General features: G+C 42.8%; 1 protein-coding gene across 1 annotated transcript; it reads right to left on the bottom strand.

Moving 5' to 3' along the window:
* Nucleotides 1-10,921: 10,921 nt before the first annotated feature.
* Nucleotides 10,922-11,998, bottom strand: p2ry1 (purinergic receptor P2Y1). Its single transcript, XM_061073679.1, has one exon. The coding sequence runs from the start codon at nt 11,981-11,983 to the stop codon at nt 10,922-10,924; it is 1,062 nt and encodes a 353-aa protein (XP_060929662.1). The 5' UTR covers nt 11,984-11,998.
* Between the last annotated feature and the right edge of the window lie 321 nt (nt 11,999-12,319).

The following is a 12,319-nucleotide window of genomic DNA, read 5'->3' as shown; positions in this document are numbered from 1 at the left end:
CACACAGTGAATAGGGATTGGAATTAGAACAGCTCAGGGCCCACTTTCATTCAAGACTTCAAATAGACACAATTAAAGGTACAATAGTTAGTTTCGGCTGATGGGCTTTCCCACTCAAAATGATAAGAAAAGAGTTAGTTTGAAAACGTAGTGAAGCAGCGCAGGATCAGGTTTTTTTATTTTTGTCTTCACTACTATTTCCAACGAAAATCGACCCGATGTGACTCAACAGGCAGATCCTGTTCACGGATGAGGTAATGGAAGTTTTTTTCACATTGCAGCAAATTGTGTTTGCCCTGAAACAAAGGATAAGACGTAATAAAAACACAAACACAATAGAAATGAAAAGTCACATGACCCTGAATGAAATTTGGGGATTTCTCTGGGTTTGATCATTTTTGGAATAATTTTGCATAGTATAAGTACACAAGTCAACAAAATATATAGCATAGATCTAGTTGTTTTTAGGCATTTTAATAAAGAATTGTTACATTATATCTTTAAATCATCTCACCTCATATGCAGTCATTCTAAGTTCCTGGTGAGATCAGCAGCAGAGGGACAGTTAGTCTTTGTTCATGGCTAATTTAAAGAAAGGTCACAAATGAACTTGTTATAAAACTGAAGTGTGAGACCATTTCTTGCTCTGACACAGTGACCCCCTGTAGTCATGCCATCGCTCTCAGGTTGCTCGGCAACCAGCTGTTTCCTCATGTTTTTAGCACTCTTGCTAATCTAATCTAAATGGGAGTCATTTCAATAATTTCATCTGTGATTAACTTTGTATTTTACGGCCACAAGTTAGCCACAAAATAATTTGAAAGTCCTAACCCAAGCACTATTTTAAAGCTTCTTCAGTTTCTTTAATCATATCTCATAGTTTTCAGCAGCACATAGAGCCTGCTCAGTTGTCATGGAAATGGATCTCTTGACATGAGAGGTGCAAAACTGTTAGGATTTTTCCCAACTGCACTTTTAGGACTTCTCATCCAAGTAAAATCTTCCCTAAATCAGTTGGAGATTGTAAATCAAGTTTGAAAAATACTTTTAAAAAGTGACATTAACAGTCATGAAGGAAAGCAACTGATGCCCTGTTGTGTTTCATTTTCCCTCAACTATTTTCCCTTTGAAGATGTTTTATTAAAATATATTTTGCATATAATATATGTTACATGTGTTACATTCACCTATAAATGTTATGTTTTTTGTTGTTCTGTCGACCCAAGGAGGAGTAGGTGCTACTTCAGTTGGAGCTAACAGGGATCAGAATTAAGCATACAGTCTGGGTGTAGGAATATGGGGAGAGGATAACCGTTGCCATCAGCATGTGAGGATTTGAGTGTTTAGAACTGCAGGTGTAGTGTCAGGTGTGGTATGGCCTCTCCTTTGCTGCTGACCTATCACTTGTTGACCTACATGATCATTTCTATTGGAGGATTTATTGCTGTGCAGGTGTTTCACTGACCTAAATGTTTCGGATGTCGTACACCTGTACCAGTATGCAAGGGTTAAAGGTCAATGACACATTAAAACCAACTGCCTTTTCTGGATTCATCATTGATCAGATTGTTTGCATAGTTTTTTTTTTACAGCTAAATGGAATCCAGCCATCATTAATCATGCATTACTTACATTTACTAACTGTGGTCTGTTAAGATGTTTTCTATAAAGAAAGAAAGTGATTTATGTGTTTGGAGAAGCAATGATTAAAAAGAGAGGAGAGGTTAATCACATGGTAAATATATGTGATTTTTCATATTATCTCAATTCATATGACCACAATTTAAACCTGAATTTCCAAATGAATCCCCTTTTGCACAGCATGTTATGAAAAGAAAAGAGAGAGAAAAGAAACAGCCTCCGGTGGTGAGAAACGCAGGCGAGCTATGGAAGACAGGCCAAAATTGACTCTTTGAAGTGCAGCCTCTGTGACTCTGAGCGCAGCCATTCAGCCCTGGCCCCCCCGCCAGATCAATATTCATTGTTGGGTTCATGTAGCGTGAGATCGGCGATGCTGGAAGCTTCAGGTACCCGTCAGGCCTCCTCTTCCCGGACAGGAGTGCTCATTCACGGCCAAGATCAGCTCAGCCAGCCATGCTGATGGCCACTCAATCATGACCACAGTCACTTGGCTAAGTTTAGCAGGGAATCCAGGACAAGTGGATCAGCTTACAGGCTTGCACAGACACACACACACACACACACACACACACACACACACACACACACACACACACACACACACACACACACACACACACACACACACACAGGGGTTTTTACCCAGAGGGGACTCACAAACAGAGAAAACAAAAGTGGGTAAAAACAGTTCAAGCATTATCCAGTGACGGTTGTCTGACAGTTTTCTCCCGTAACGGTTACACTTCACTTCACTCACAATCTTTTTCCTCTTTAATGATTCCTCAGCTCTTTTTAGATCACTTCCACTTTATTTCCACTACATCCCCATTTCACTTCCCTCTGTGAGGTTGAGACGCAAACTCGTCCAGAGGGACACACTGCACACCTGCGCCAGGTCAGTGAGTGTGCATGCGTGTATGTGAGTGTGTGTCTGCACGTGTGTTGCCATTTTTCATGTCGTGCCTCAGCCCAGTCCATTAATCACTGGCAGACGTTACGGTGGCCGTTACTCTCTCACACTGGTATCACATACAGTTTACGCAGACATCTATAAACACACACACACACACACGCACCTTGACAAACACATACACACACTGAAGTGTGAGGATTAATAGTGTGAGGCAACCAAGCAGCACTGGATAATAGAATCTGAACAACAAGGCTGAAGCGGGTGAGAAAAGAGGAAGGGAGGAATAGGAAGGGGAGGTAGTCTGGTGGAGGTCAGGTGCAGGATTTATGGACAGGAGGGGAAAGGTGAGAGGTCAAATCGGCGACGCAATGTAAGTGTTGGATGTGAAAAATACAAATGTAATGTGGTCGGGAGTGATTTTGTGGCATTTTTTCCTTCCTAGATTTGTGTGTAGGTGTATGTGCAGCAGTTTCAGAGGCCAACATGTTTTCTCAGCTGTTTTTTTTTGAGAATGCACTCCACTGCACTCTCGTCTCTTTTGGGATAATGGAGAAGTGTGTGTGCAGTGTGTGATTGAACGTGTGTGTGGGCTTGATTCGTGCATGCTATTATGTGAATGTGTCAGTAGATTTCAAAGAAAGCATGGAAGCGGTGCGGGAAGAACTAAAGAAAATGTCATATTAGAAATCGAAAATAACGTGTCTCAATCATTTTCTTTCTGTACCAGGAGGATGAAAAGTTTGATCTTAATGAAGACATATTAAGCTCATATTCAGGTAGATCATTTTTATTTTGTATTATCACATGAAAAGGTTTACATGCTCTGAGGATCAGAAATGCATCAATATCCTCGTACTGTCCATTGCTGCAGCTCCTCCTTTCAGCCTCTGCCGGAAACACTTAGTTTTCCCTCCTGTCTCTCACACAGGAAGTTATATTGTTGACAAAGCAGCTGTAACTGTAGTGGATCATTAACAGTGATGGGTCAGAACGCAGGACATGTGAAGTCATAATGTACATAAGCACAGTAACTGTATGCATGTGCAGGAATCTACCACTACACACACACACACACGCACACACAAAAAAGAGGGGGGAAGCGACAAGATAATGCAGACAAAGAATTAAAAAGAACTTTGAAGGGATTTACTTTGAAGAAGCTAAATGACAAATACAAAAGGCAGAGTTAAATATTAATTTACACCATGTGTCGGCTTTAAAAGAGATCTGCTATCACTGCTTTTTCATTTTTTCATATTTGCTGCTGCTTTTAATTAGATTGTAAAAAAAAACGTTGGGCCCTTAACCCTTGATTCCCCCTTGATGAAGTAAAGCATTGATCTAAATTTTTTAGACCCTGGAGAATTACCTTTTTCTAACCCATGGTGTAGAGACAGGCTATTGAAACAAAAAGGCGAGAGTATAATTGTTTCGTTGTTGTTGAATGGAATTTATAAAATCTGTTCAATGATCGATCTCAAACTAAGTTAAACTAGGAAATCCGCCATTGGTTAAATGGTGAATCATCTTTTTTGCCCCACAAACCCTGACAAAATATTATTTTTTACAATCCCAATTTGATCATCTCAGCCCAATAACAATTGAAAAGTGAACAGGGGGCATTTGAAAGAAAAATTTCATCTCAACTTATAAAGAGTGAACTCAGCCAGCGGTTCCATAAACACCATTCAAGCCAGAGCGAAACGTAACACAAAGTGTGCGGAGATCTCTTAATCCCTTCCAGAAACACAGGTCTGTGTGTGTCCACATGCAGATCGAGACCTGTCTGACACCAAACTAAGAACCACTGAAGAAGAATGTGTTGAACCTAACTCTGTATATACTTTTCCCTTTTCCTATTTCGGTCATTTACATGCTGTATATACAGATGAAACTTCTCAAAGCTTTGCCGCAAAGTTGATCCTCCCTCTCTGTAACGCACTGTGAATATGGAGCAGTGGATGTAATCTGCTGGCACGTAAATTTTTGGTCTTAAGAGATTCATCTTGTTCCCTGCAGTAGGGCAGTGGGCACAATGACAGGTTAACAGCTAATAAAAGCGTTGGACTCCTCAGTGGAGTGCACAGCTCATCACCCTTTACTGTAGCCTCACAACAGAGAAGCTGCAGACGGAGTGTTCATACTTATCTTCTTAAAACATCTTCTTTTATTAGTCACTGCTGTCTTCACTGCACAGTCTTCCTATTCAACCCTGAGTATTAATTTAATCTCTTTTAACTATGTACTTTTTGGCTTCATAAATTACCTTTGGCTTTATATATGTGCAACACTGAAGTCCGAAAAATGAGGAGCTGTAGGTGAGAATGCAAATGTCGGTTGCTCTTGACATTTTCCTGAACTCAACCAGAAACCCAGTAAAACATCTTGAAAATGTAAAAGTGAATTCATGTGAGAATGTAGCGGTACAATGTCTGTAATATTCACAGTGGATGAGTGGGTATGTTGAGGACGTTTCTTACACTGAATGGACAAATAGCAAGTACATTATATAAACGGAAGAACAGAGCAGCAGGACATATACAGACCCCTGTGCAGTTATTGATGGGATTGTCCTCCCCTATAATAAGTCCTTGTTTGTAACCTTTAATTCACAACACCTCTGCATTTTACTATTTTGCCTGTGTCCACCTTTTTCCTCCCTCATCCTTCACCCGTAGGATGACATACTGCTCGACCTCCATGTGTCCCTTTATATTTAGCTCTTCATTTTTTCCTTCATAGCCCTTCTGTCTTTTGTCTTTCTGCGGAAGACTTCTTTTTTTCTTTCTGGGCCCACAGCACATTCTGTATCGCCCTAGTTCTGCGCTTCTGGTTCTAACACCTCGCCTTATCTCGTCTCCTCCCTATCCTTCCTCACTCCGAGCAGCGGGCACCCTTTTATTTAACCTTGACTCATATCATTGCTACACTTCCTGTCTCATAACCGTTATCAGACAGGTCAGCCCGTCTGAGAAAAAGAAACGAATCTGAGAAGGCCCCTCGTCGCACGGCCGCGTGGATCCGTGTCAACAATGCATCCTGGGATATTTGATAAAGGAGAAACATCAGCTTTATCTTCTACTGCACGCATTTACAGGATATCTCATGAAATCTATAGGGATATTAAAACAACTTCAGATTTTGGACGAACCGAGCCAAACCAATTTTAAGAGCCTCAGATAATCCTCCAGGTTAAACCATCTGAAGCATAAACCATCTTTGTGACCATGTTGTGCGAAATCAAAGTGGAACGTCAGCCGGTGAGCCAATCTTTCATGTTGATCTATGGCGGTGCCAAGAAGCAGCAGAAAATCAACAAAAGCCATGTGGGAGCGGCTGCAGAGATATTGATCATAAACTTTATGACACACACACGCACGCTCTCTCTCTCTCACTCCCCTAATCCCTCTAATCCGTATATAATATACCAGTCTAATAACACTGTTATTGGCAGCAGTCCAAGCCTGGACCATAACGTCAAACTTCCTATAGAAGTCAAAATAACGTTGTTCGTTGTTATGGTTACAGCGTCAGTAATCTAACGGAGCAAACTGTGTCCTTGGTTTTTATTTAACTTGTCCATAAAAGTGTTAGACGAGCATTTACGCTGGACCAGACATGGACGTCTGACAACATGATGGACGTGAAGTCGTTTCACGGTGTCGGAGAAGACGAGCACCAGAGGCGACACCGAGCGTATCGAGCCGAAGACTCATTTCAAAAAGCTCTCAGTGTCAAAACAGCGTCACCGCAGGACACCGGTGCTTCTGATGGCACATCATTCATTCTGTGCGGCAGTAAATATAAATATATCTGTTATCTTTCTGCGGATGGTGGCAACAGAATGGATTGTTCTGTTGTCATGGTTACAACAGATCAAAATGGACAGTCACTGTTTGATCACTGGATTCAACTTTGTTTTTCCAGAATATGTTTTCCATACTCATATTCCTTCATTTTTCTTTACTTTGGTTTTGATTTTTCATAGGCATTAATTTGTTGCTTTTAGCTCTGGCATAGGAAAATGAACACCAAATGTATCTCTCTCTCTCCCTCCCTCTCTCTCCTTCCTGCCTTCTCTTTATAAATTTTGGGTTTCTGCTCTGGTGTTCATTAATATTAAACCTTTTTTTTTTGTAAGTGTTGTTCTAAAAAGCACGATTAAAAATTATTTCTGTTTAACCCATGCCAGCAGAGGTATTCAGAGTCTTTACTTGAGTAAAAGTGTAGTCTTACCATACTGTACATATATGCTTAAAAAGTTAAACTGTACTTAAATATTACTGCAAATGTTATTCTGTTTAAAAAGATGCAGGACATGATATCATAAGTCCACAGACGTATAGACCCGTCGGTGTTGTATTTCTTCTGACGTTTTCCACACGACATAGGCTGGATGGTGTTTACCCACGAGACCCCTAAGGATATTATCTTTATGTTTATTTAGCCTAAAACACAGAAAACGACACAACGCAATAACATTCCCCAAATATTTGCTTACATAGAACTGTTGATATCTGCGTCGACGTCTTATATGACGCCTCTTTTTCATCTTGTGAAATTTTGAGAGAAATAGCAAAATATTGCAGGTTCTTTAACAATATTTCCAGACATACTATGGAACAATAATTTAAATGGGTTTTAAGTTATGAGGTGGATGAATGATCCATTGTTGATTTTCTATCACGAATACTGACGTCTGTAAATACATATATTTTCCATATTATAAAACTCATTCTTGCCAGAAGTGCCTTTTGAGTACTTAATGCTTTATTTACTAATTTCCATATATTTTTCTCAGCTTTGTGAGCGTATATACACGTTGATACTAAATCCGGTTTGGATTCTTTTAAAAATCCTCCTGCTGACAGACGGACTCTACCTGACACACGCAAGCACAAACACATAAGACAAACCTATAGACTCTGATTGTGAACACTAGGTAGACAGGATTTAGACTGATTATGGATAAATAGTTTATAATAAGACGTCTGTCATCCCATCATTACGCACGGGTGGTCAAGTTCAACGGCATTTATGGATGAAGCTGTACTTTAGCACACAGTACATCTCTTTTGTGATGTGTGCCTGCATAGATACACACATACCCTGGTGAGCAGCTTTGCATTCTGGGCCTGCATCAACAGCCTGCATCTGTTCACAAGCATTTTGCATGTCAGTGATGCGTGAGCCCTCCTTACCTGACCAGCAGAGTTTGGTCCGAGTCCAGCTCTTCTCTCACAGGCTTCTAATTATATTTCCTTAAATTAAAAGTCTTCACACTAATGTTCAATGTACTGTATGTCAGTACAGTCGGATATTACCATATATGTGCAATGATGCAGCATGAGCCCTCTGGTTCTGGGCTGGGTGGTAGGTTGATGCCTGACCTGAGCGAGTAAACACATGTTAATACATTATCAAAGCATTGCACTGATGCAGCGCCGCAGCCGAGAGACGGGGAACAAAAATATTTCCCTCAAATGTTTACTCAACCCCTGGGGATGGAAAACACGTAACGGGTTGCGTGACTTTATCTTGAAAAACTACTGCAAAGGTATCTGGAGGCTCTGCTGAAAGCCTCAGCAGTGCAAATGTAGTGTAAGTGTAATTTATTCCGATGTCAGTCTTATGCAATACAGGACCACCGATGTTCAGGTTAGTGCATGATAACATAATGTTACATTGCATGAAACAAAATTGTATAGCAACAATAATGGAATTTATATACAGTGTATCGGAGTTTATTTTCTCTTATTTGCTGTCACATGGTGCCGATTGCAGTGGAATTTGCAACTTAACCACATCAGTGCCAACTGTTTGTATCAGAGGCTTTTCACCACTGGCATGTTGATTACATTTGGTTTCTGTGTGGTTCGCGGTTCTTTTGGGCTCAGAACGACGTTGCCCCTGTGATAGATGTGCTCGTTCCAGCCCCGACTGTAAATCTCAGAGAACAAAGCTCAGTATTTGAGCTTAGCTGCCCTGATTGTGATTAAACTGCTGGCCCCCTCCCCTCCTCTGAACAGACGCACAAACAAACTTTGTCTTCATGTCTCACACTCGACTCTTCCATCTCCTCTCCTCAGAATTGTTATTCAGATACTCTCCTGGAGGAAGGGGAATACAGGGAAGAAAGGCTGTTTCTCTGCATTTAGAATAGCGAGGTGTGAGAGAAAAGAGGTGAAAGGTGACTGAGGAGGGAGGGAGGAGAGGCTGGCAAGCATCCCAACCTTTCTGCAAGTCAAGATTCGACACACTGACGCAGCCTGGAGATATGGCCCTGGTTGAATCCAATCACGTGTACACAGAGCACAGAGGATCTGCATCCCACAAATAGAAACAGAAATACATGTGTATTAACATGCCTGTGTTGCATATGCATGTCCCAGTGGCTGCGTTTGACAATGAAACGACAACCAGTGACAAACTAACAGAAGCCAAGGCAGTCACCTCGTGGAATAAGGTCTCCTTTGCCTCCGGGCTCTTCAACACACAGATATCCACACACACTTGTCAAAGCCAGCTATGCTCTGTGCACGTTCAAGCCAGGAAATCAAAAGCCGTTTGTATTCACAGGCCGTGTTTGGAGGAAGAGGCTCGGCCAGTTTCCTGCGCCCACAACACAGCGGAGCCCAGAGGCCCTGGCAACCGCCTCGCACCCCCTGTCCGCATCAATAAGGCCACGCCATTGTGACGGACACAAAAGCTGTCTAAGGATAAGCCAGGAGTAAAAGGTGCCACTTTTTATTCCTCCCTCGTCCCCCTCACTTCCTCCTGGCAGTGTTGAAAAAGAAAGTTAACGGTAGCACACACTCGAGAGAGAGAGAGAGAGAGAGAGAGAGAGAGAGAGAGAGAGAGAGAGAGAGAGAGAGAGGAGCAGCAAATTGCCAAATCTCAAATGTTGCCAACAGTGTTTGTTCACTCACAACAGTCCACACGAGTCTTAAAGTTACCCAACCATCTTAGAAGAATTGTCCTCATCACATTGTCGGGCATGTTTTAAATATAAAAGGATTTATTGACAAAGATACACACGTGGCCCCAGATTTCCTGTACAGGTGTTTCACTTCCTTTCATGTGACAGTCGATGACCACATTTCAGATTTACAAACGTATTAGTAGAGACGTCAAACATCTATGTAGTCCAGGGTAAAATATATATATATATTTATACATAGAGAGAGAGAGAGAGAGAAATCTCCACAGTAATTTCTCCAGAATGACTACAACAGGTACAAAACAACGGTTATCTACCAAAGCACAAGCACAGTGCAGTATTTACTTTGAGGTATCTTATATGAAAAACAATCTTCAATATTGAGTCACATAGCAGGTGAGTGTGTTTGTGTGTGTGTGTGTGTGTGTGTATGTGTGTGTTTAAGCAAATAATCCCTGTGCCGTAAGAAACAGTTCGTTAAAACCTGCCGTGGTTTGTCAAGTGTTTCACTGATTGGATTTCACACTGAACTCATGCACTAAGTAGGTTTGGAGTTTAGTGACTTGAACTAAAAAACACTTGACAACACAAACTCGTCTGGAACGTCACGACATTCTGTACAGTACACTTAAAAAAAACAAAAAAACATTAATCATAGTATCATATACACAAAAATACTGTATGTATTTTCTTTTGTTGTTCTGTAGGGAACATGTTAACAAGGAGAGGGGGGGGGGGGGACTGTGGTACCAGAGACAGCCGGCGACCTTTAACCTCAGAGCTGTCAAAAATGAAAAACTGGTCGACCACGTTCCTGGCCAAGTCCGTAATAGATGGAGAAAGAAATGAGGAGTGATAGGTCGTCCTCTGAGCAGAGAGTCCCCGGTCATAGTGCATTACAACGTCTGCATGGCACGTCCATGCAGCAATCTCACCTTCAGTGCATTTACTTTTACAAGCCGTCCAAGGTACACCTCCTTAACCACAAATTCCCACCTGCTTAATAGCTATTGATATAGCATCAGTTCAGTGGGTGGAGAAGGTTCTATCCATTCTCACTTCCTGGAAAAATTTATTGCGTGTGGGCATTATTGCCTCTATAGGAACCTGTGGCCCCTTCCTGCCCGATCGTAGTGTTCATTTTGTGAACACAAAGTGTGAGAACGAAGAGTAATGGCTCTAACAGTTTGAGTACAATACGTGTACGGGACCACACAGTACTAAAAGTTATTAACACTGACGAGTGACTGTTATCACAAGGTTAAATGAACTCTTTATCCTACAGTTCTATAAACCATCGGCCGATAAATTCTACATTACACCCTTCAGTCCCAGACAGTGCACTTATTTATTTAATACTGAGCTCGTCCGGTTCTCTTAAGATAATAGAGATCCACACCCAGCGCCAGACACTCAGCGGTGCCCGATCACAGCCTCCGATCCCCGTTCTCCACATACTCGGCCAGGCTGTTGAGTGCCGTCTCCTCGCTCTTAGACTGAATCACAGTCTCCCCCTTCCTCGAGGTCTTCTTCGTGGCCCGCGACAGCTTCCTCCTGAAGTTGTCTCCGGCAAGGAAGTAAAGAATAGGATCCACGCAGCTGTTCAAGCTGGCCAGCCCCCGCGTCACCTGGTAGGTGGCGTAGACGCGGTTATTAAAGTCGCACATGTCGGGGCCCTGGAAGTACAGCCTGGCCCTCATGTTGAGGTTCTTCATCACGTGGAAAGGCATGTAGGAGACGGCGAAGACCGTGAGCACGATGATGACCAGGTGGATGGATTTCCGCCGCAGGGGCGCGTTGTTCATGTCGTTGCAGATCAGCGCTTTGACGATCATGCCATAGCAACAAAATATGATAATGAAAGGGATGCAGAACCCGAACACAGTCAAAGTCATGCTGTAGATGAAATAACCTGGTAGCTCATCCTCGCTGGTGGTGTCGTAACAAGTGATTGCATTACGCTTCAAGCCCGTCCTGGAGTAATACAGGATGGGGGAGATGGCAATCATGACCACCACCCACACCAGCATGCTGGTGATCACCGCGTTTTTCTTTTTCAGTCGACCCAGAGACTTGAGCGGGTGCACCACGCCGGTGTACCTGTGGACGCTGATGCAGGTCAGGAACAGAATACTCCCGTAAAGGTTCACGTGGAATATGAAGCGCTGCAGGCGGCACAGGACGTCTCCGAATATCCAGTCCGTCTTGTTGAAGTAGTAGAAGATGAGGAAGGGCAGAGAGAGGACGTAGCAGAAGTCAGCCAGAGCCAGGTTGAACATGTAGACCGAGATGCTGCTCCAGGGTCTCATGTGGCACACGAACATCCAGATGGCCAAGCTGTTGCCCACCAGCCCCGTGATGAAAACCATGATGTAAACCGTGGGCAGGTAGTAGAACTGAAAGCCGGTCTTGGTGAGGGAACATCCTCTCGTGTGGTTGTGGAGATCCGTGACATTGAGCAGGGAGGTTAAGTTCAGGTCCGTGGTCATGGTGTCAGGGGCAAAGGCGGGTCTTTGTACTGCACGGGGACAGATGAGGACACATAAATGTTATTATCTTGCATTTGGCGTTTTAATGTTTAAATCATGATCACAGAATATCAGATCAGATTGCTGTGGCAGCTTGGTTTCGATTTAAATGGCGTTTGCATGCCAGAGCAGTGGTGCGCATGAGGAGGCGACGTTCACTGCTCCAAAGTTAATGTCGCTGAACGCACAAGCCAACTCAAAAGCAAACACACACACACACACACACACACGCACGCACGCACGCACGCACGCACGCACGAACACCCACATTGCAACACTCACCGCTGAGACAGATTT

The sequence above is a fragment of the Limanda limanda genome, chromosome 6 (assembly GCF_963576545.1).
Source record: "Limanda limanda chromosome 6, fLimLim1.1, whole genome shotgun sequence".
Classification (NCBI taxonomy): domain Eukaryota; kingdom Metazoa; phylum Chordata; class Actinopteri; order Pleuronectiformes; family Pleuronectidae; genus Limanda; species Limanda limanda.
The sequence above is the reverse complement of the archived record's forward strand: the minus strand, read 5'-3'. Positions and strand labels throughout refer to the sequence as shown.

Excerpts from the sequence above, each read along its gene's own strand:
- p2ry1 (XM_061073679.1), bottom strand. The coding sequence starts at position 11,983 with ATGACCACGGACCTGAACTTAACCTCCCTGCTCAATGTCACGGATCTC.